Source organism: Quercus robur, chromosome 5 (genome assembly GCF_932294415.1).
Source record: "Quercus robur chromosome 5, dhQueRobu3.1, whole genome shotgun sequence".
NCBI classification, from domain to species: Eukaryota; Viridiplantae; Streptophyta; class Magnoliopsida; order Fagales; family Fagaceae; genus Quercus; species Quercus robur.
This window is the reverse complement of record NC_065538.1, coordinates 30378153-30403048: the sequence shown is the minus strand read 5'-3', so window position 1 is coordinate 30403048 and position 24896 is coordinate 30378153. Positions and strand designations below refer to the sequence as shown.

Here is a 24896-nt window from a genome sequence, read left to right as displayed (position 1 = left end):
GCCATCAGAACAGAATGAAACAACTTCATTCCTACAAGAAACTAAACATTCACCGACTTTGGTCATGTTTCAGTTATCTCAGCATCATCCAACTCCTCAACAATGTAGACTATTTAACTGCATCAGTAACCTTAAAAAGGGGGCTCTAGTTTCTAAAAACCTAGCACACAAAAGCTATGCACTATAGAAGAACCAGTGATCACATGGAAAACTGGTCAAACAATGGACCCTATTAGAATAATGGTTAAATGATGGACTTAAGCTTTTGGGACTAATAGTAGTTCATCATGATATCAAAGTAGGTGGTGCTAAGTTTGAACCCTATCTCCACTCTACTTTTCATTTAAAAGTGAAAAATCAACGACTTGGGCCCTGTTTAATGAGGAGTCTGAGCCCACACATGATAGGAAAAGTGCTAAAATTTAAATAGAAGCACAACTTTCTTTTATTGTCAATAAAGTAATAAACAGATGAGAATATGAGACATGGTTTTAAAAGTCGTTGCTACTTGAAAGTTGAATAGTTGATCCAACACTGTTATTTTAGCAAATGAAAAGAAGCAACTTGCAATTTAAAGTACTTCCAATGTCATCATAACCTAGAAATTAAGATATACATCAAAATTAATTAGCTTCTGTATACTCTGCTTACACTTCCTCTCAAACAATTAGAAAGTATACTCATATATCAATCAAATTGGCAGCAAAGCTAAACAATTTGATCAAACTTTAACTATCTTTTTTTTTTTATAAATATCAAACTTTAACTATCTTAAACGTAGGACCCTTAATAACTCAAGACTAGACATGGTCATCTGAGTCTCCTTCAAACCTTGAAGATTTTCCAATAAGCCATCATGCTTTTGAAACGACTAGATGTATACAGAAAAACAACTAATTTTTCTTTCTACATACAAAATAGATGCTCCTCCACTATGACTGACAAGAACAGTGACAAAGGCACACTATACATTCATTGCGAGGAAAGAAAAAAGGAAGCACAAGTGTCTTACCATCACATCTCTTCAGTAGGCCAGGAGTGTCTGTCACCTGTGGTTGATTTTAAAGATGTTACCAAAAATGAATATATCTTGAATAAAAATAGCATTACACATCTTAGATGAATGATGACCTGAAAATTCTGGTAGTTAAAAGCTATATGACCCATTAGTATTCCTCTTGTCGTGAAAGGATAGTTGTAGATCTGAAACAGAAGGAGGGAAGAAAGAGGGGGGGAAATTAAAGACGTTGACAGTTAGCAGCAAAATATGATATTTTGGTATAAAATCTTGACTAACTAGTTAAAAATATAGCAATTAAAAACTTTGTACTAGAGTTCTTAAATGAAAATTAGAGCACCAATAATAAGAATGCAGTGTGAATCTTTTGGCCATTATGTTTGTTGATGTAGGCCCTGTGGCTTGAATTGCCAAAGCCCAATTTGGTTTTCTAAATCAAATACAAGTAGTATTAGGAAACCGAATACAACTAGGAATATAATTCCTAGTAATAGCCGACCTATAATATATATATATATATATATTAGGTTTGGGTTGAATAAAAATACATAGAGAAAATTAGAGTAATTCCTAAAACCCTAGCAGTAGCCGCATAAGAAGAAGAATAGTGTTTTCTTGTCTTGTGGGTGAGAGAGAGTTAGGGTGTATTGGGATTTGGGTTTCTTGAGAGTGTTCTTTTGCACTATTGTATCTCCCTATTTTTTATAGTGAAATTTCTCCGTCGTCTCCGTGGAGGTAGGCAGTTTGCCGAACCACGTAAATTCTTGTGTTCTTTGTGTGTGCTTGTTATTTAATTTCCGCTTATTTACTGTTATTGATTTGAGTCCCGGGGTGCTATCTGCACAACAAGTGGTATCAGAGCCAGGTTAGGATTCAATCCTTTGAATACAGTAAAGATGTCAAGCACAAAGTATGATGTAGAGAAGTTTTGTGGTAAGGGAAATTTTTCATTTTGGCAAAGGCGGATGAAGGATCTCCTAATTCAACAAGGAGTTCATAAGGCCTTGCCTGGAAAGGAGAAGAAACTAGAAACGATGAAGGATGTAGAATGGGTAGAGATGGATGAGAAAGCAGCTAGCGCTATTCGTCTTAACCTAGGTGATGAGGTCATTCACAACATCCTAGAAGCAAAGACCGCAAAGGAGGTTTGGGAAAAACTAGAAGGTCTTTATATGAGAAAGAATCTGACGAACAAGTTGTATGTGAAGAAGCAACTGTATAGTTTGCATATGAAGGAGGGTTCTAATCTGTTGGAGCATCTCAACACATTTAACATGTTGAACACCCAATTGTCAAGTTTTGGGGTGAATTATGAAGATGAAGATAAAGCGTTACTCTTATTAGCGTCGCTTCCTACTTCTTTTGATCATCTAGTGACTACGTTGATGTACGGGAAAGAGACTATAGTACTCGAGGAGGTGACTAGTGCTCTCTTGTCACATATAAAGATGAAGCAAGATGGTAATGGTTCTCAGGCTGATGGACTTATTGTAAAATCTGAGTCAAGCAATAGAGGTAGAGGTAGGTCAAGAGGACGGAACTCCAACAGGAACAAATCACAGTCTAAATCACGTGCAAAGAAAGACGTAGAGTGCTTTTATTGTCACAAGAAAGGGCACTATAAGAATCAGTGTAAAGAGTTGAAAGAGCATTTAGAGGAGAAGAAGAATGGAAAGAAGCCCCTAGAATCAGCTAGTGTTGCTAAAGAAACATCAGATGATAGTGAAGTTGGTGCAGATTTACTTTCAGTTTCATCAAGTAACAATGTTCTACTGGAATCTTGGGTTTTAGATTCAGCATGCTCATATCATATGACTCCAAAGAAAGATTGGTTTGACACGTATAAGCCTTACAACGGTGGTATGGTCCAAATGGATAATGATGCTACATGCCCAGTTATTGGGATTGGTACCGTGAAGATCACAGGATGAAGCCTTTATGTTGAAACAGAATGAAGCAGAGACATGTGATGATAGTCCACAGGAGAAATTAACTGTTGAGGTGGAGCTTGATGAGAATAGTTCACCTAATGATAAGGGTGATGTTGAGATTGATCCACAGCAGCAACAAGAAGAGTCTTATTCAATTGCTAAAGGTAGAGAGAAGCGGGTTCACAAAGCACCACAGAGATATGGCTTTGAAGACATGGTTAGTTTTGCTCTCGTAACCAGCGGTGGAGATCCATTCACTTTGAATGAGGCTACAAATAGGAAAGACAATGATAAATGGCTTGTAGCAATGTCAGAAGAGATGGAGTCACTACAGAAGAATAAGACTTGGGAATTAGTGAAATTGCCCAAGGGAAAGAAGGCTATTGGTTGCAAGTGAATATTCCGTAACAAAGAAGCATTGTCAGAAAAGGAAGGTGAAAAATTCAAGGCACGGTTAGTGGCAAAGGGTTACTCACAGAGAGAAGGAATTGATTATAATGAGATTTTTTCACCAGTTGTGAAGCACACCTCAATTCGAGTAATCCTAGGATTTGTGACAATGCATGACATGGAGTTAGAGCAGCTAGATGTGAAGACTGCATTCCTCCATGGAGATTTAGAAGAAGAGATTTACATGCAACAGCCCGAAGGCTTCAAAGAACCTGGCAAGGAAGATTATGTTTGTCTATTGAAGAGATCATTATATGGCTTGAAGCAGTCTCCCAGGCAATGGTATAAACGGTTTGATTCATTCATGATCACACATGGGTACATGCGTTGTGAGTATGATTGTTGTGTTTATTTTAGAGTACTTGCTGATGGCTCTTATATATTTCTTGCTCTATATGTTGATGACATGTTAGTAGCTGCCAAGAGTAAGCAAGAAATTGTGAAGTTGAAGTCTTTGTTGAGTAGTGAATTTGACATGAAGGATCTTGGAGCTGCCAAGAAGATTCTTGGGATAGAAATTCACCGAGATAGAAGGGCTGGTAAATTATGGTTATCTCAGAAGGGATATCTTAAGAAGGTGTTAGAGAGGTTTAGTATGCTTGATGCAAAACCTGTTAGTACACCGCTTTCTGCCCACTTTAAACTGTCCTCACAGTTGTGTCCAAGTTCTGATGAGGAGTCAGAGTATATGTCTAAATTGCCATATGCAAATGCAGTTGGGTGTCTTATGTATTTGATGGTGTGCACAAGGCCTGATATTTCTCATGCAGTCAGTGTGGTTAGTAGGTGTATGGCAGATCCAGGCAAAGAGCATTGGAATGCAGTAAAGTGGATCTTTCGATATCTTACAGGCACTCGTGATTTCAGTATCCTATTTGATCAGAGAGCTAGTACAGAAGCTGTGGGTTATGTGGATTCCGACTATGCAGGGGACCTTGATTCTAGAAAGTCCACAACAGGCTATGTGTTTAGGTTTGCTGGTGGCCCAATTTGCTGGAAGTCGACACTACAAGATGTAGTTGCTTTATCCACTACAGAAGCAGAATATATGGCGATGACAGAGGCAGGAAAAGAAGCCGTTTGGCTTAGTGGACTGGTTAATGAGCTTGGTTTCAAGCAGGATAGCATGGTGCTACATTGTGATAGTCAGAGTGCAATTCATTAGGCGAAGAATCAGGTATATCGTGCAAGAACAAAGCATATTGCTGTGTGGTATCACAAGATCAGAGAATGGGTTTCGTCTGGTGATATTTCTTTGTCGAAGGTTCTCACTAGTGAGAATGCCTCTGATATGTTAACAAAGCCAATTCCCATAGACAAGTTCAAGCACTGCTTGGACTTGATTGGTGTTTGCAGCTTGTGAGCCCTAAAGGGCTAAGGTGAAGGCGATGGAGAAGTTTGCTCGTATAGCTTGATCAATTCAAGCCAAGGTGGAGATTTGTTGATGTGGACCGTGTGACTTGAATTGCCAAAGCCCAATTTGGTTTTCTAAATCAAATACAAGTAGTATTAGGAAACCGAATATAACTAGGAAAATAATTCCTAGTAATAGCCGACCTATAATATATATATATATATATATTAGGTTTGGGTTGAATAAAAATACATAGAGAGAATTAGAGTAATTCCTAAAACCCTAGCAGCAGCCGCATAAGAAGAAGAATAGTGTTTTCTTATCTTGTGGGTGAGAGAGAGTTAGGGTGTATTGGGATTTGGGTTTCTTGAGAGTGTTTTTTTGCACTATTGTATCTCCCTATTTTTTATAGTGAAATTTCTCCGTCGTCTCCGTGGAGGTAGGCAGTTTGCCGAACCACGTAAATTCTTGTGTTCTTTGTATGTGCTTGTTATTTAATTTCCGCTTATTTACTGTTATTGATTTGAGTCCCGGGGTGCTATCTACACAACAATGTTTATAGTATTGCTTTAATTGCAAGATCTAAGAATGCTTGAACTTAGCTTGTTAACACTCTTTATTTAAAGCATTAGCATTAACTTTAAGGATGTGTAACCAAAACAATAAATGAGCACATATAACCATCAATAATTCTGCTACAACCTCTGGCTTCCCTGTAGAGAGTATCCGGACCAAAGATGACTTCCCCACATTAGGAGCTCCAACAAGACAGAGTGTTGGTGTTTCCAGATCAACGACAGGCATTGCCCGTAGAGTCTACAAAAGTTATACATTATGAAAAAAGACACCGTCAGGCCAATGACCACTAGTTCAAATGGGACTTTCTCCTCCCTCAATTATGGGATGGAGCGTAAAGCCGTACGTTCAAGACCACGTAGTGTGTGTAACTTATCAATTAAAAATTTGTAAACAAGACACTGTAAGAAAAAAACTTCACTAATGACTCATTAGTCAGGCAAATTTAATACATAGATACTTACACACATAGTGGTTATCTTATGGGGGGAAAATTGAAAAACTTCAAGCTGATAAGCTCTTAAAATGCATTACTGATACTGAAATGTAGCGAACAAGTAAGAAGAAACTAAGCAAACTGAAAATGTGGACATCCAGAAAAGGCAAAAAGCAACAAGAAATCAATGAAAAAAAATACTACAAAATGAACATATCATTCATTGCAGGCAGTAAATGTCCTCAAATTCCTCCCTCGACTGAACTGTGCATCAAATTGAATTTGTTAATGAATGATATATTTCCCAAAAAAAAAAAATTAATATATATCCATCAATTTTTACGTAAGTTTACAATGGAATTCTGTCCAAATAAAGTTATGTTCGTGTCCACTATTATTTTCCAGGCACCGTAATACTTTCTCTTGTATAAAATATCTGCAATATTGTCATGACACTAACAAAGGGCAAAATGTTGTAAAGCCCTGATCATCTGTCCCTTTAGTCAGACATGCATATTCATGTTAATTCATGCCTTTCAGGATTGGGAATTAAAATTACGGCTACTTCTTTTTTTTTATAAGTACTTTCTTTGACTTATTGTATTCTAACTTCCCTTTGAGGTGAGGATGAAATATGTTGGAGGTTGGTATAGCTTGGAAAATTTGAGGTCCTATCATTTAATTGGGGAGTATGAGGGTCTAATCACTTTTTCTGAAATTCCCTTGGAAAGATTTTGACAATAGATAATCTTTGTAGAGAAAGTTGTTAATTGTTGATTGGTATTGAATGTTCAAGAATAGTTGAAAGAAAAAAGGAATTATCGTCCTTTAATCCACTGTTCAGTGGCAAGAGAGCTTTGTGCACTGGGAGATACAGTCATTTGTGTTCTCATTATTTGGTGTATTATAAATAATGCCAAAAAATGTTGACAAGGGAGGTTTGGGCATCAAAGTTGTATAATTATTTGGAAGAATTAAATCTTTCTTACCTATCAAAAAAAAAATATTATTTGGAAGAATTAAAGATATATTCAAGTTTTTCTCTTCATCTAAGAGTCCTGTTTCAGAAGGGAGAATTCCTTGTCAATATGTAATAAAGCATTAACAGCTTTTCCTTCATGACTGAAAATCTCTTCAATTTTCTTCCTACCCTGCAGTCAAAGTCAAAGTAAACAAAATAATTTCATTGATAATGATGCCGAAAATACCACCAGTGAGTCACACGGTCCTCGCGCATCACAAATGGCACCTGCACAACGAAAAGAAAGGACCTAGCAGAGAGTACCGGTGTGATACCGGCCAAACACCCTCCGAAGGTTAAGTCAGAACTATTCTCACTGCTCTAGAGTGCTAGAGAGGGTAAATTATGCGTACTTTGGTTTGTGAGGGTGCTTGGGTTTTTATAGTAGCGAGGGTTGCCCCTCTTTTCCTTAGAGTAGAAGTCTTTTCCTTATAGCAGTCTTCTTGGGCGTATTTTACGGGATCTTTTCCTTATAGGGATCTCTTGAATATTATCTAGCGTGGGAAGCAAGACAATTCCTTATACGTAACGTGGGTAGCAAGTAAACCTACATTTGGTCCGTCAGCTCAATTTACTTCCTTCAGCTTTTTGGGCGTCGGTCTAGTAGTGCCGTCAGCCTTAGAGCCAGCTGACTGAGGACCGTCAGCCATAACAACATCGTCTGCTTATGTCCGAAGGATTGTACTAAAAATCCGTCAGCTTTATGTTCCGCGTGGCTAGGCTCATCTTTTATCCTCATCAGCTGTCCCCTACTTTACGTGCTCGACGCCTCATACCGTCAGCATGTGGAGTTTATGATTTGATTATCTTTTGGTTCATAGAGGCGAGAAAACCATTTATGAACGATTCCTCGAGCCACGAGCCATTAAATGCAAGGATACGTGGTGCGCTTTCGTTGGCCTCGTTTCTGGGCACAGGCGTCGCCTCGCCTTCCGTGCATTTTCCTTCTATATATATATCATGTCTTTTTTCTCATTTCTCTATTTCAACCTTGCTGACTTCTCAAGAGAGAACCCGTCGCCCTTACTTCTGATTTGATCCGTCAGCTGTTATCAACACCGTCACTTCCAAGGTTGTTTTATCTATTCAAGATCTGTTTACCTGTAAGTTCTTCTTCCCTTTTTCTTTGCTCTTTTATTTTGCCTGAACAATTTTTTATTAAGGACGTCAGTCTAGGCACTTAAAGTGGATCCGTCACTTGTAAGTAGTCAGATGTCAAGTGACACATCGAGTGACCAGTCGTCAGTCCACGATGGAGCGGGCTACGACGAAATTTTTGGCTCAGGTCAAGAGTCTGACGGCTTTTCTGAGTCGTCAGGAAAAGAAACGTCAGCCCAATCCCCTAGTATTGACGTAGAAGACCATATTGAGGGAGTTAGGGAGAAAGTGTTAAGTGAGGTTGAGGTCGAGGGGGGAGACGAGGAGATTGTTAGTGACGGGAATGGGGATGAAGGTGACTAGGAGGTTGATAGTGACGGGAATGGGGATGAAGGTGACGAGGAGTCTTGTGAGGGAACTTCAGGGAGTTCTGGAGGTAACCGTCCCTTCATTCTTCCGGAGGAGTGGGCCGTCAATAAATTCCTTCCAAAGATGAGCAACAGAGTTTTTAATGAGTTACGTACCCGTTTCCAAATCCCAGATCACATTCCCATCCGTCTCCCTAGAAAAAATGAGAGGTGTTATACAGGGAGGACTGCAGATGTTGGGATGTACGATGCCATGTTCGCAGCAGGCCTTAGATTACCACTGACGGCTTTACACCGTCAACTGGCAGATTTCTTGGGATTGTCCGTCAGCCAGATTGCTCCGAATGCCTGGAGGATCTTCATTGGTGCTGAGATCCTTTGGGGTCAATTGAGTGGGGGGAACCGTCGCCTTTCGCTAGACGAGTTCTTTTATTGCTACAGGCCCCAGCATAAAGTATCTTCCAAGGGGACATACCATTTTGCTCCTCGTGAGAAGAGCTTAAGATTAGTGTCTGATATGCCAGACTCAAATAGGAATTGGAAGAGTAGATTTTTCTTTGTTAAGGGGACGGACTGGGTGTGCCGTCTGGATGAGTGGGATACACTGTCCGGTGGTTATTTTGATAACACTTGGGCTTATATTAGGGATTCAGGTCGTCCCTTCTCTTTCTTTCTACGCTCTTTTTTTTTTTTTTTTTTTTAGGAGCACCGTCTCTTTTCACTTATCAGGGAATTTTTAACACCGTCTATTCCATTTTGTTTCAGCTAGCACTCGTCCGGAAATATCTGACGAACAAAGGGAATTCATCCGTCGGGTACTTGGCATCCCGCTTGAGCAACGGAAGTGTAGGGATTTGATCACCCTAGACACTCTTCATCTATACTGTGAGGGTCCAGAGCCGACGGCTGAAGCTCGGAAGTTGGAGGAATTTTCCCGGAAACGTAAGTGGACGCCTCATTTAATCCGTCGGCTTATTTACTCCGTCTGCTTTACTGATACCTGTCAATTTATTTTGCGTAGAGATGGAAGCTGCTAAGCAAAGGGTGAGGGCCGTCGCGGCTCGTAAGAAGGAGGAAGAGAAGGCCAAGGGAAAGGAAGGAGTGTCCTCGTCAACCCCTCATTTTGCTTTTAAGGGTTCAGTTAAGAGAAAGGCTGACGGAAAGGATGATCCTCCCTCTATGAAGGTGGCCGTCACTCTTGGGGATGTGCCCTCCAAGAGGTCGTCCCCCAAGTCTAGTCACGGTGCTGGGAAAGGAGTGATGACCTCTTCCGGCCCCGTCATCGAGGGGCCCCGTTGCTTGTTGACTCATAAGGATTATACTGTTGAAGGGGTAGAATCTCTTATAAAACAGACGAATCTGGATCCTTGTGCTCAGCTAGGGACGGAGGACCTGGGAGCGTCAACTTTCTTTGATATAGCACGGGTATGCTTCCTACCTTGAATAACCTGATCTTGCCTTGGTTAATAGCTGACGACTGTACTCCCTTCAGGCCTTGGTTCGCCTTGGTTCGTCAACCCCTCATTTTGCTTTTAAGGGTTCAGTTAAGAGAAAGGCTGACGGAAAGGATGATCCTCCCTCTATGAAGGTGGCCGTCACTCTTGGGGATGTGCCCTCCAAGAGGTCGTCCCCCAAGTCTAGTCACGGTGCTGGGAAAGGAGTGATGACCTCTTCTGGCCCCGTCATCAAGGGGCCCCGTTGCTTGTTGACTCACAAGGATTATATTGTTAAAGTGGTAGAATCTCTTATAAAACAGACGGATCTGGATCCTTGTGCTCAGCTAGGGACGGAGGACCTGGGAATGTCAGCTTTCTTTGATATAGCACGGGTATGCTTCCTACCTTGAATATCCTGATCTTGCCTTGGTTAATAGCTGACGACTGTACTCCCTTCAGGCCTTGGTTCGCATTAAAGCACTCCAAGACCGGTGCGTGGCTAAAGAGGGTGTCGCCGCTCGGGTTAGGAGGCATAACTCCATCTTGATGGATCAGTAGGCGCAATATAAGGAGGTCGTCCGTCTTTTAAATGCTGATCTGAAGGACGTGAGGGAGAAGTTAGGAGAGGCTGGGCGTCAGCAGGAGAAGCTTGAGGAGGAACTGTCATCTTTACGCGCGCAGGTAGAGACGGCTGGGACTGATGTGGTCCAAAAATTCAAGACAACCCAGTCATTCATTGATTTCTGTGCTGATTATTATGACACTGGTTTCGATGATTGTCTGAAGCAAGTAGCATCAGTTTATCCGGAGTTGGATCTATCTGGAATTACCATGGATGTCTCAGTGCCGATGACTCCTGCTAGCGACACCGTGTTGCTGACAAAGCTGACAAACCCATCAATTTGGACCTTTTGCTTAATGATGACAGAGTTGTTTTAGCCCAGCCTGCCGTCAACACTCCTGCCGAGTTTCCAGATAAAGAACAAACTGCCAAGGATAAAGCTGACGGGGCCTCTAAGGACGTTCCTGTCACTTAGTTCTGGCGTTTTATTTTAATTTTTGAACAATGTTTTTAAGTGTCCTTGTGTTTATTGGGCTTTTACTTGTAACCCCCTCTCCCCTTTTTTATGGCACTTGGTATCCGTCGCTTTGAACATGTACGCACTGTTGTTGTTTTTTTTTTTTTTTTTTTTTTTTTTTTTTTTTATTATACTTGATATCCGTCACTTTGAACATATTGCTATCTAGGTTTGCATTCGTCCGCCATCTTTGGGGACTAATTTGCTCTTGAGAATTTGGCAAATCTGTCGGTTTTTATTTCATCCCTTTATTGACTAATTTTTATGGCCCCATTCATTTGATGAGACCGTTATCTTTTTTATCTTAGCCTTTTTTCTTGATGAGCTCGTCATCTCTACAGGCTCATTGGTTTGAGAACCTTGTTTATATGAGTAAAGTCTCATTTCTTTGGTCAGACCGTTAGCTTTTTATCTTTGGCCGTGATGACTTTGTCATCTTTGTAGGTCCGTTGGTTTTAGGACCTTGTCCATATGATGATAGCTTCATCTATGGGACCGTTAGCTTTTTAGCCTTAGCCTTGATGACTTTGTCATCTTTGTAGGTCCGTTGGTTTTAGGACCTTGTCCATATGATGATAGCTTCATCTATGGGACCGTTAGCTTTTTAGCCTTAGCCTTGATGACTTTGTCATCTTTGTAGGTCCGTTGGTTTTAGGACCTTGTCCATATGATGATAGTTTCATCTATGGGATCGTCAGCTTTTTAGCCTTAGCCTTGCGGGACCGTCAGCTTTTTGGCCTTAGCCTTGATGACCTTGTCATCTTTGTAGGTCCGTTGGTTTTAGGACCCCGTCCACATGATGATAGCTTCATCTATGGGGCCGTCGGCTTTTTAGTCCGTGTGTTATGGACTTGGTCGTTTTGGCTGTGAACTTAGTTGCCCACTTCTGTGGACTTTAAACCGTAGATTTCTAAAAATAGATACTTCAGCAATTTCTGAATAAACTCCTCTTATTGCCATGCATTTGTAAATAAAAGTAATTCTAAAACCAAATTCTGCCCTTTGGGCTTAAAACAAAGAGAGGTATCGTTGCAAAAAACTAAAGTAAATGATAAATCTGAGGAGTAAAACTAAAATTTGCTGAAATAAAAAAAAGGTTGGTCTTCACGCTGCCGCTCCTACTGGTAATACTTTCGTAGGTGCTCGGTGTTCCATGGGTGTAGCAGTTTCTGTCCTTCCAACGTCTCCAGGTGGTAAGTGCCTTTCCTCTGCCACGACGTAACTCAGTAAGGTCCTTCTCAATTGGGGCCGAGTTTCCCTTGGGTAGGGTCCCTAGCGGCACCCATGACCTTTCTAAGAACAAGGTCTCCAACTTGGAAGTCTCTATGTCGGACCCGAGAGTTGTAGTGTTTGGCCATGCGGTCCTAGTACCTAGCGAGCCTTTGTTCTGCTGCTGCTCTGATCTCGTCCACTAGGTCGAGCTGTAATCGCATAGCCTCGTCGTTTTTGTTCTCATCATGGTTGTGCACCCTGTAACTTGTGAGTCCAACTTCGACCGGGATGACTGCTTCGCCTCCGTACGTCAGTCGGAATGGTGTCTCTCCTGTGGGTGTTCTTGCCGTCGTCCTGTATGCCCATAGTATACTTGGCAATTCTTCGGGCCATATACCCTTTGCCCCCTCGAGAAGAGTCTTGATAATCTTGAGCAAGGATCGGTTCGTGACTTCGACCTGGCCATTAGCTTGAGAGTAGGCGGGGGAGGAGTAGTGGTTCTTTATTCCTAACTGTGAGCAAAAGTCCCGAAAGGGGTCATTGTCGAATTGCCTCCCGTTGTCCGAGACAAAGACCCTAGGAATGCCAAACCTGCATATGATGCATCTCCAGACAAAGCTTTGCACGTTCTTCTCTGTAATTGTGGCCAAAGCTTCAGCTTCCACCCATTTCGTGAAATAGTCAATGCCCACTACCAGGAATTTCAGCTGTCGTGCGGCTGTAGGGAATGGTCCCATAATGTCTAATCCCCATTATGCGAACGGCCATGGGGCCGTCATCAGGGTCAGCTCTTCGATTGGTTGTCTAATAATATTACTGAACCTTTGGCATTTGTCACAGGCCCTGACATAGGCTTCGGCGTCCTTCTGCATGGTGGGGCAATAGTACCCCGCTCGCACAAGCTTGTGTACCAATGATCTAGACCCTGAATGGTTTCTGCAGATTCCTTCATGTACTTCTCTCATGACGTAGTCTGCCTCTTCCGTACCCAAGCATCTCAAATATGGTCGGGAGAAGCCTCTTTTGTACAGGACGTCTTTTATTAGGACGAATCTCGCCACCTGGACCTTAAGTTTCCTTGCGGCTTCCTTTTCGTCTGGTAAGACCCCATCTTTCATGTATGAAACTAACGGCGTTGTCCAGCTACTGTCAGAGCATATTTCCTGCACGTTGCTGAGATCTATTAGCGGAGAAAGCTGCACGAAAGAGAGTACATTATCAGGGATGACCATTTGTTCTGCTGAAGCGGCCTTTACGAGGCGGTCGGCTCACTCGTTTTCTCCTCTGGGAATTTGGACGATTTTGGCTTCTAGGTCATCCACTCTCGCCCTTACTTCATCAAGGTACTTCTTCATCTTTTGGCCCTTGCACTCATAGTCTCCATTTATTTGGTTAGTGATGACCTGGGAGTCGCAGTAGATGACTACCCTCGCGGCTCCTGCTGCTTTGGCGAGGTCGAGCCCTGCTATCAGCGCTTCATACTCTGATTCATTGTTGGTGGCAGGGAAGTCGAGACGGACCATACATTCAATGGTGTCTCCTTCGGGCGATAGTAGCACAATGCCGGCCCCTCCGGCTTGTCTGTTGGACGATCCGTTCGTATATATGCTCCATTGAGGGGACTCTACTACCCCCTTGTCTTCGTCATGAATGAATTCAACTATGAAGTTGGCGACGATCTGTCCCTTGATGGCGGTCCGCGGGCGGTACTGAATATCAAATTCGCTCAGTTCTATAGCCCATAACGCCAATCGACCCGCAACTTCGGGATTGCTCATTGCTCGCCGTAAGGGCTTGTCAGTTAGGACGTTCACCGTATGAGCTTGGAAGTACGGTTTGAGCTTGCAGGCTACCGTAACTAATGCAAAGGCAAGTTTTTCCATGGGCGGGTATCTTTCTTCGACACCGCGAAGCGCTCGGCTTGCGTAGTACACGGGCTTTGTACTTTCTCTTCTTCTCTGACCAAGGCAGCACTAACGGCTGCGGGAGAGACAGCTAAATAGAGAAAAAGCTCTTCTCCTGGCTGTGATGGGCTCAGCAATGGTGGGGAGGAGAGGTAAGCCTTCAATTCCTCGAATGCTTGCTGGCATTCGTTAGTTCACTCGAAGAATCTCTTCAATGTTCGGAAGAAGGGCAAACACTAGTCCGTTGCCCTTGACACGAACCTATTTAGTGCCGCTATTTTTCCGTTGAGGCTTTGCTCCTCCTTCACATTTCTTGGTGGTGCCATATCCATAATGGCCCGGATCTTGTCCGGGTTTGCCTCGATTCCCCTCTGAGATACCATGAATCCTAAGAATTTTCCTGTCGTTACTCCAAAGGCACATTTTCCTGGATTGAGCTTCATGTTGTAGGAGCGAAGTGTGTCGAATGTTTCTTTGAGATCTCCTAGATGATCTTCCACCCAGTTTTTTACTAGCATGTCGTCCACGTAGACCTGGACATTCCTCCCAATCTGTTGTTTCATAAATCTTTGGTATGTGGCGCCTGCGTTATTCAGGCCGAAGGGCATTACCTTGTAACAGAAGAGGCCTTGGCTGGTCACGAACGACGTTTTTTCCTGATCGGTTTCGTGCATTCGGATTTGGTTGTACCCCGAGAAAGCGTCCATGAAACTCAGCAACTGGTGTCGGCCCGTTGAGTCTACTAGGACATCGACCCTCGGGAGGGGGTAGCTATCCTTAGGGCAGGCCTTGTTAAGGTCGGTGAAGTCCACACACATCCGCCATTTCCCATTCGCTTTTTTGGCCATCACTACGTTTGCTAACCAGTCGGGATAATATACTTTCCTAATGAAGCTCGCTTCCTGTAGCTTTCGGACTTCTTCTGCTATGGCTCGGTCTCGCTCGGGGGCAAACACTCTCTTCTTTTGTCGGATAGGTGGAAAGGCGGGCGATACATTCAACCTGTGCACCATGACTGAAGGATCTATTCCCGACATATCTTCATGACCCCAAGCGAATACGTCTCAATTGCATATGAGGAAGGTTATGAGCTCCTGACGGATCATGGGGTTAGCGAGCATTCTAATTTTGGTCGTTCGGCCAGGATCGGAGCTGTCAAGGGATATCTCTTCTAACTTCTCAACCGGCTCCGTTACCGTCCGGTGCTCTTCTATGCTTAAAGCCTGAACCTGATCCTCCATTTCCATCATGGCTATGTAGCATTCGCTCGCGGCCATCTGACTTCCGCGCAGCTCCTTTACTCCGTAGTCAGTCGGGAACTTTATCATCAGGTGGTAGGTGGAAATTACCGCTTTCCATGAATTGAGCGTGGGTCGCCCGAGAATAGCGTTGTAGGCAGACGAGCAATCGACTACCAAGAATGTCACGTCCCTGGCTATCTGTTGAGGGTAATCGCCCACTATTACGGATAATGTGACCGCACCCAGTGGGAATACCCGGCTCCCTCCGAAGCCAACGAGCGGGGCATTTGTCGAGATCAATCGCTCCCTGTCGATCCTTATCTGCTGGAACGCTGGTAGTATAAAATATCTGCTGAACTGCCATTGTCGACCAGCACCCGGTGCATGTTGTAGTCTTCTACCCGCAAGCTAACGATGAGCGCATCGTCATGTGGATGGTGAAGGCGTCGCGCATCCTCTTCTGAGAATTCGATTATGGGGCCTTCTCTCCATGCTATCTTCGGCACGACTCCCGTCAGCTGAACATTTTGTACCATCTGAAGATAGGTCTTGCGGGCTTTCTTGGATGACCCGGCGACAGCCGTTCCTCCTACGATCATCCTTATGTCCCTAATCGGGGGCCTCGGTCGCTCATTATCCCATCGGGGGTGTTGGTTTTGTGCGGGAGGATCCGTTTTCTCCTTGCTAACAAATTTATGCAGCTTTCCTTGTCTAATAAGGGCCTCAATCTGCTGCTTGAGGTCATAGCAATCAGCCGTATCATGACCATGGTCGCGATGGAAACGGCAATACTTATCCCTGGAACATTTGTTGGGATCAATCTTCAGCCTTCCCGAGAACGTCAGAGCCTCCTCGTCCTTGATTTGCATAAGGACTTGATCTATCGGGGCTATCAACGGAGTGAAGCTCGTGAATTTTCCCCCCAGGAGCTTAGGGCGCCTCTCGTCCCTTCGGTCTCCTGTTCTTGCCTTCTTTCGGCCTTGGTCTTGCCGAGTGTCTTCCTGCCTTTCTCTTTTCCTGAGCCTCTCTTCTAGAGCTAACAGCGCGTCTTCAGCGTTCATATACTTTGTGGCACGATAAAGTACTTCCAACATAGTCTTTGGGTCGTTTTTGTATAGGGAGAACAAAAACTTACCTTTCTTCAAGCCATTCGTGAATGCCGCAACAAGTATCTTATCGTTGGCTTCATCGATTGAGAGTGCCTCCTTGTTGAAGCGGGATATGTGGGCTCTTAAAGTTTCATCTTCTCGCTGCTTCATACTCATCAAGCAAGCCGTAGACTTCTTGTACCGATGGCCTCCGATGAAGTGTGCGGTAAATTGAGCACTGAGTTCTTTGAAGGTGCTGATGGAGTTTGGTATCAGTCGGCTGAACCAAATTCTTGCTGCGCCCTTCAGCGTTGTAGGGAAGGCCCTACACATGATTGCGTCTGCTACTCCCTGAAGGTGCATTAGGGTCTTGAAGGTTTCCAGGTGGTCCAGAGGGTCCTTGACCCCGTCATAACTGTCTATCTGTGGCATGCGGAACTTACTTAGTAGGGGGTAGGAGTTGACGGTGGCGGTGAATAGCGAGTCGGTTCTATTCACCAAGTCGTCGAGATCAGAAGATACCCGTCCCTTGAGGGCATTCATCATGACCTCCATTTGCTCCTTCATTGCCTGCATCTCTACGACGATAGGTGGTGGGGCGAAATCTATGAGAGACGGAAGGCTTACATTTTGCCGCTCCGATCGCTTGGGGCATTGCTGCCCTCAGGCCTCTCCTACTCCCTTCGCTCGGCGCTGTTACCTTCCTAGTTTTGCTCCTGAAGGTTAGGTCCTGCGTCCCTTTGGCGTAGCTGCTCCTCCAGGTCGTGGTTTTGCTTTGTGAGTTGTTCTACTGCTGTCATGAGAGTCTGGACCTACCTTTCTAATGCAGTAGATCTCGGTAACTTGTCTTCCTGAGCGTTGTTGGTGGTGGCCATTGAGCGAGTGAGTACCATGCGACTCTTATGTCCGGGAGGCGATAATCTGGCTCAAATTCTTCGATTTCCCACAGACAGCGCCAACTGATGATGCCGAAAATACCACTAGTGAGTCACACGGTCCTCGCGCGTCACAAATGGCACCTGCACAACGAAAAGAAAGGACCTAGCAGAGAGTACCGGTGTGGTACCGGCCAAACACCCTCCGAAGGTTAAGTCAGAACTATTCTCACTGCTCTAGAGTGCTAGAGAGGGTAAATTATGCGTACCTTGGTTTGTGAGGGTGCTTGGGTTTTTATAGTAGCGAGGGTTGCCCCTCTTTTCCTTGGAGTAGAAGTCTTTTCCTTATAGGAGTCTTCTTGGGCATATTTTACGGGATCTTTTCCTTATAGGAATCCCTTGAATATTATCTAGTGTGGGAAGCAAGACAATTCCTTATACGTAACGTGGGTAGCAAGTAAACCTACGTTTGGTCCGTCAGCTCAATTTACTTCCTTCAGCTTTTTGGGCGTCGGTCTAGTAGTGCCGTCAGTCTTAGAGCCAGCTGACTGATGACCGTCAGCCATAACAACATCGTCTGCTTATGTCCGAAGGATTGTACTAAAAATCCGTCAGCTTTATGTTCCGTGTGGCTAGGCTCATCTTTTATCCTCATCAATTGATGTGAACGGAAAATGTATTCTGCATAGAGACAAGAGCTCACCTCACTCAGTCTTTCCTCTGCTTCTCGCTTCGTTAAAGACTGCACAAGACACAAACATGTTTAACAGGCAACAAACAGAAAAAATGCGGAAGGAACAAAAATTCCATATCCATGATTACAACATGGAAAGTTTGTACTACGAAATTTACAAATAGACAGGCATCTTCAAATTATTGTTTGAGCAATAATAATAGATTGAGCTTGATGGAAGTGAAGTTAGGAAATTAATATTACTTAATGTTCTTGCCTCTGTGAGAGCATAAAAGAATTGAATTTTCTCACACAAAGTGGCAAGGAAAGAAATAGTTAAGATAGTAATTGTAAAGCCATTTTTGCTTTTCTTTCCTTTTAGGCTGTTTAGATACTTATTGTGTCCTGTCTGCTACAATACTATTGTTAAATTCATAACAGCCCAGGCAAAAGCTGCAGTCAATATCTACACTAAATCAAAGGGATAAGAAGCATTGTTCTTGTACAAAACTCCTTAATAGCTGCATAAAGTCCCAAAAACAAAAAACCATGGTTGACACTAGTAAGGTTGTATGCAGTAACATTGTTTGAGAAATAAAAAAATTCAACTCAGCGGCACATAAAGGGGCACAAACCTAGTACATGGAGGGAGTATACAAAGAAAATGGCCAAACAAAGAAACAAAAACAAAGTAAAGATACAAGTAAGACTAACAAAAGCACAAGGTATCTGGGAACTCTAGACAATCTACCGTTTCAAAACAAAAATGGAGGACGTTGTTTATTGTTACTTATTTTAAAGAAAAACAATTTCCCACTGTATTAGTCATCTGTTGTTGAGATTGACTGCTAAATTTATTAAGTTCCTATTTAAAACTTTTAAAACATGTGCAGATGATGAGCTAGCTCAAATGGCACCTCCTTCCCTTCTAAAAAGTAAGGTGGAAGGTGAGATAGTGGGTTCAAGGCCCACCAAATGCATGTAAACAAAAAAAATAAACATTTAAAAAATTATAATACATGTGACAATTATATAATAGAAATATAATTACAAAGCAATTAGTTCTCTATAAGTATTGAATTTATTTAAGAATAAGAGGGTATGCAAATGCATATATTCACTGGAACTGCACTACATTTCCTGGAAAGAAGCAAAAAACTCTTGTTTCAACGCCAACAAGCAACTTAAGTTCCCCCTTGTGGTTCAGTCATTCCTTTCAACTTCATCAAAACCAAGTTATAACCTCCATCTTCTATAAGTAACTAATATCTATTTTAGACAATTACTATGCCATTTGTGATCAAACCCCAAGATTTGTCATTTTTTTTTTTTTGGTTAAAGATTTGTCAACTGTGCTAGAGGTCTGATCCATCATAGCATTCTTTTTTTTTTTTTTTTCCCCCTGAAAGATCGTGTGAATGCATATGAAGTTAAAATTATATATGAACCTACAATTCAGTGCATGTCTTATGTAATCATCAGGGACAACATGCAGGACAACAATCAATTTATAGCATAATATGGGATTCCCCTAAGTTACCCTAGAAGGTAAATAAATAACTTTTTTTTCAATAGTACTGGTTTCAACATGGCTTGAAGCAACCCAAATATTGAATCTTATATTAGCAATACCCATATTTGACCACATAAGAAAATAAGGATACTCCACAAGTGACACAACAGCACTTAGATTTGATTGAAGATTCCAACCTTGGCACAGAGAGAAGCATGTTTCTTTCCAACAGATACCACATTCTTCCTCAGGGAATTAACCTTTCCCAACACCTATCAAACCATGAGTAAATATGCAATCAACAAATATAGAAAGGAATTTTACACACAGTCAACATGTCTAGTGGTATAGACAAATGTGAATGCCTCAAATGTCTTAGAGTTAAATTCTCCTGCACTGTAAATAGTCAGAAAGCTGACCAGGATTCCACATAAAAAGAAAACAGCCTAAAAAAAAAACAAGAACAAGAAGAAATTACACTCACCATGTTACTTGTTCAATAAAAAAGGAAAATACTATTATTATACTAGATTATATTTATAGTCAGCACGCATGCACATATACACACACATATATATATATATATATATGGTTATTTTAATAAATCTATTACTGGAACATCATCATTGATCCTTTCAAAAGTGGCAGAAGAGCCATGGGTGTTTACAGTGGGTAAACCCCATTGCAAAGGTCCAAAGTTGCCCAAAGTTGCTTTTATAAACTGTTGACAATGAGTTAATAACAATTACCTCTTCATAATTTCCATCACCAAGAGTCAATTCAATAAGTGATCGTTCATACGGGTGAAGGTATTTCTTCTTTGGAAAATTCTCCAGATACGTCCTTAAGGGAACTGCAATTTCCTGAAGATGAAAACAAGAAGCTATGATGTCAGAATTGAACAGTTATTCCATATAGGAAGCAGAAAATAGAAAATGAGTTTGTTCTATAGAATAACATGATACATATAAAGTTAAGAACAAACTTTCATCAGTGCATCAAGTTGTTTTGTACCTCTATTTCTCTCTCGCTTTGCAATATTGGGAATGCCTACAAAATGAATAAACTAAAAATCAAGGTTAGCAGCAAGTTTTACAAACCAAGTTTCATCTATTTATCAATGTCATGTACAATCAGATGTGTCAGTGATGAAGAAAAACAGACTGCCCCCAACAAGTACCCTTTGTAGGTGAAACCCTTTTTGCCTTTTTCAGTGCCGAATAAAGTATATCAACAGATGGCATCACCATGGGCAGCTTCTGAAATGCACCAACTGTATCAAGTTGTGCTGATGACTTGTCCTAAAATTAGAACATTGGAACCACAACCACCATTAATTCTTTTGCTAAGTAAAGAGAATGGTAAACACAATAAAACATAGAAAGAACGCTGAGAGATCATTGAGTCAAAAAGGAAACTCAGCGAACAAAAAGTTAATAGAAACCGAGAATACCTAAAGGGCATGGCACTTCACTAATTACAAATTTGTTCTTAATTTCATAAGGTTCAACGTTACTTTAGTTAATCATTTTTTAGATACACCAAGCAATCACCAATGCTTTGATTACACTCTATACAGCACTTACTGCTATGGACACAAGTAAAATTATTCAGTTAACCAGTCCGCATTAGTTTGCTCCATATATTCTAGAAACCCTTAACATAATAATCTCATATGATCAAATGGTATATGGATACGCTAGAATTTTGGTGGCTCCACCTAGACATCTACATGAATGAATGTTATTTCTTAGTTGGCAGGCCAACAATCAGAAGTTGTTAACTGCATAAGTGCGGCAAATTTGAAATTCAAACCAGTCCTTCATAAGATTGTAAAAGGCCCACACCAAAGATCTTCTGGACTCTCTCATAACTAACCATACTTTTCATTCCAAAACTCCACTCCACCATGTGTTTTCTTACCCAACTTCCCATTATATTATATGGCACTATAGAACGTATTGAGTTTTCATTTCTTTAATGAAAATTGAGATAGAAATCCAATTTTAGAAAATGCAGTGTTACTTCAAAACAATCAATCTCACAAACCCCAATATCACCCCCAGTATATTATTCCGTCCAACTACAAAATGCTAAAGATTTACTTGTCTTGACTAAACACATTAAACATCCCAAGTATTATCACTAATGCATATTGAAAAGTCGATATTATGGTCCAATTCCATGACTTTAGCACTTACTCAAGGTTCACCAATTTCGCGTTTTTTAACCCTCGTGTAATGTTTGTTGGGTGCACTGCACAATGTTCCAGCCCACACTTTGTCTTAGCTCATTAAATGAGCTTGTAGAAAAATCAGCAAGAAGTCAACAAAGCAAATTGAACTTGCTGGAGGAGCTTGTCCGAAAGAGAAGAAATTGGGTTCATCTTTTCTTCTATAATTATGTACAAAAGTCCATCAACATTTATGAAGGGATGTACAAAAGTCAAGCCACATAAATGATTATGTGATATTAAACTTGTGAGACACGTTGGAAGGAAGAAAGAAAAGAAAGAAGCAAAAGGCAAGGGTGATTCGACTAAGAGCTAAAGAAAAGAAATTGGTTGAAGCAAAGTCAAGATAAGTTGGCTTCCATTTATTGTGACTTGATGTGAAAAGTGTGAAAGGAAGAAAAGAAGGAAAAGATGAAGAAATAAATAGAGAGGCCATTCGGCCAATGAAGATGGGGCTGAAGAAGTAAAGTCCCAAAGAGGAAGAAAAGAAGTGAAGTCCCAAGAGTGTGGTAAGGACTAGTGCAGTCTTGAAGAACTGCGTGAGTGAGAGCAAGCAAGAGAGAAAAGAAAAATAGAGAGAGTAAGAGAAAATACACAGTGAGGAAGAGAGCAATGAGTGAAAAGAAAAAGAGAGTTTTTTTACTCAAGTTGTATCTCTAAGTGTTGTAATCTTTATTTTATATAGTGAAATTATTCGGAATTTGTCCCGTGGTTTTTCCCTTCAAAGAGAAAGGGTCTCCACGTAAATCTTTGTGTTTTTGTGTGGTTGTGCTTCCGCTGTGCTTCCTAAAATTTATTCACAGTAATATAGAATTTTTCCCAACAAGTGGTATCAGAGCGTAGGTTCGACTGGGAGCAATGGCCGAAGAAGAAGGAAAGACGTCAAGAATCGAGAAGTTTGACGGCACAGACTTTGGCTATTGGAAGATGCAGATCGAAGATTATTTGTATGGGAAGAAATTACATCTTCCTCTTTCGGGAAGGAAACCAGATAGTATGGAAGAAGAAGAACGGAGTCTTCTTGATAGACAGGTGCTAGGAGTTATACGATTAACTCTAACAAGATCAGTTGCACACAACGTTATGAAGGAAAAGACCACAATGGATCTTATGAAGGCTTTGTCTAGCATGTATGAAAAGCCTTCGGCTAACAATAAGGTGCATCTGATGAAAAAGTTATTTAATCTGAAGATGGTGGATGGTACTCCTGTGGCTCAGCATCTGAATGAGTTTAACACCATCACAAATCAATTGTCCTCTATAGAGATTGATTTTGACGATGAGATCCATGCATTAATTGTTTTGGCTTCTTTGCCAAACAGTTGGGAGGCCATGAGAATGGCAGTGAGCAATTCTGCAGGGAAGAGTAAACTCAAATATGATGATATTCGAGATTTGATTCTAAGTGAGGAGGTTCGCAAAAGAGATGCTGGCTTAAACAATGCACAAGATCAAGCTCTTGTTATGGAAAACAGGGGCAGAAATAGAAGCAGAGGGCTTGATGATCGGGCCAAATCCAATGATAGGTCACAGTCAAAAGGTAGATCTCAATTTAAGGAAATGAGAGAATGTTTCCATTGTGGGAAAAAGGATCACATAAAAAGAAACTGCTGGCATTGGAATAAAGAACAAACTGAAGAAAAAGATGAAAAGAATGATGATGAGAAGAATACTGCAGCAGTTGTGTTTCATGAGGATGTTCTGATGCTTTCTCTTGAAGAGCAAAAGTGTGAGCATGTTGCTAAGAATGATGTTGAGTGGGTTGTTGATTCAGCAGCTTCCCACCATGTTATCCCCACAAAAAGGTTGTTCACCACAAACAAAGCAGGTGACTTTGATGTTGTGAAGATGGGTAACTCCAGTTATTCAAAAATTGTGGGAATTGGTGATGTGTGCATCAAGACAAATGTTGGTTGCACGTTGATATTGAAGGATGTGCGGCATGTTCCAGATTTAAGGATGAATGTGTTGTCTACTTTGGCTTTGGATCGAGCGAGTTATAGTAACCATCTTGGCAATGGAAGATGGAAACTTTCTAAAGGATTATTGGTTATTGCAAGAGGACGTGCTTGTTGTGGTATGTATAGGACTCATGTGAGGGCTTGTAAGAAAAAGTCCAATGTAGCCAAAGTTTTTGAAAAAACTCAACAGTTGAGAGTTGATAGTAATAGTGTTGCAGCCAAGAGAGTAAAATTCTCTCTACCTGAAAGTGATTTAATGAGAAAGTGATATTTGATGAAAAATATCATGATGCAAGGAAGAATGATGAAGTGAAAGATCGTGAAGGTCTTGAGCAGGGGGAGCCAAGAAATTGGATTAAGGATATTCAAAGTGAAATAAATTCTTTGAGAATGAAAGGAATTAATTCTGATGAAATTTTCTCAGTGTTAGTGAAGATAATGAAGAAGGTTGAGTCTGGTGTTGACTTGGCCGAAATGAATTCTAACTGAAGAGTTGGATCGAAGATCTCCTCCGTAGTGGGCTGGAGGGGGAGATTGTTGGGTGCGCTGCACAATGTTCCAGACCACACTTTGTCTTAGCTCATTAAATGAGCTTGTAGAAAAATTGGCAAGAAGTCAACAAAGCAAATTGAACTTGCTGGAGGAGCTTGTCCGAAAGAGAAGAAATTGGGTTCATCTTTTCCTTTATAATTATGTACAAAAGCCTATCAACATTTATGAAGGGATGTACAAAAGTCAAGCCACATAAATGATTATGTGATATTAAACTTGTGAGACACGTTGGAAGGAAGAAAGAAAAGAAAGAAGCAAAAGGCAAGGGTGATTCGGCTAAGGAAGAGCTGAAGAAAAGAAATTGGTTGAAGCAAAGTCAAGATAAGTTGGCTTCCATTTATTGTGACTGGATGTGAAGAGTGTGAAAGGAAGAAAAGAAGGAAAAGATGAAGAAATAAATAGAGAGGCCATTCGGCCAGTGAAGATGGGGCTGAAGAAGTAAAGTCCCAAAGAGGAAGAAAAGAAGTGAAGTCCCAAGAGTGTGGTGAGGACTAGTGCAGTCTTGAAGAACTGCGTGAGTGAGAGCAAGCAAGAGAGAAGAGAAAAATAGAGAAAGTAAGAGAAAATACACAGTGAGGAAGAGAGCAGTGAGTAAAAAGAAAAAGAGAGTTTTTTTTTACTCAAGTTGTATCTAAGTGTTGTAATCTCTATTTTATATAGTGAAATTATTCGGAGTTTATCCCGTGGTTTTTCCCTTCAAGGAGAAAGGGTTTCCACGTAAATCTTTGTGTTTTTGTGTGGTTGTGCTTCCGCTGTGCTTGCTAAAATTTATTCATAGTAATATAGAATTTTTCCCAACAATGTTTGGGCAGGGGAGGAGGCTTCGGGGCATCATCCTTAGGCTCATCATCGTGCTGCAAATTCCATTAGATGCATG

The 24896-nt window shown here is 41.5% G+C and overlaps 1 protein-coding gene across 8 annotated transcripts in view; it reads right to left on the bottom strand.

Annotated features, from left to right (window-relative positions):
- Positions 1-24896, bottom strand: part of LOC126725753 (serine/threonine-protein phosphatase 7 long form homolog) — a 45153-nt gene that overhangs the window by 4302 nt on the left and 15955 nt on the right. For 3 of the 8 annotated variants that reach the window (XM_050430648.1, XM_050430653.1, XM_050430651.1), the window contains exons 7-8: positions 20454-24873; positions 20258-20339 (exon numbers count right to left, since the gene is read on the bottom strand). Coding sequence is in view for 4 of the 8 variants with exons in the window: in XM_050430652.1 (XP_050286609.1) it covers positions 1013-1049; positions 1132-1203; positions 5456-5571; positions 6847-6916; positions 17791-17829; positions 19471-19545; positions 20023-20136; positions 20259-20323; positions 20454-20574 (709 nt within the window). In the remaining 4 variants the exon portion in view is untranslated. Of the gene's footprint in view, positions 1-1012; positions 1050-1131; positions 1204-5455; positions 5572-6754; positions 6917-17790; positions 17830-19470; positions 19546-20022; positions 20137-20257; positions 20340-20453; positions 24874-24896 lie in introns of those variants that run through there. The other 5 variants (XM_050430652.1, XM_050430654.1, XM_050430656.1 and 2 more) reach the window with 5 other exon arrangements.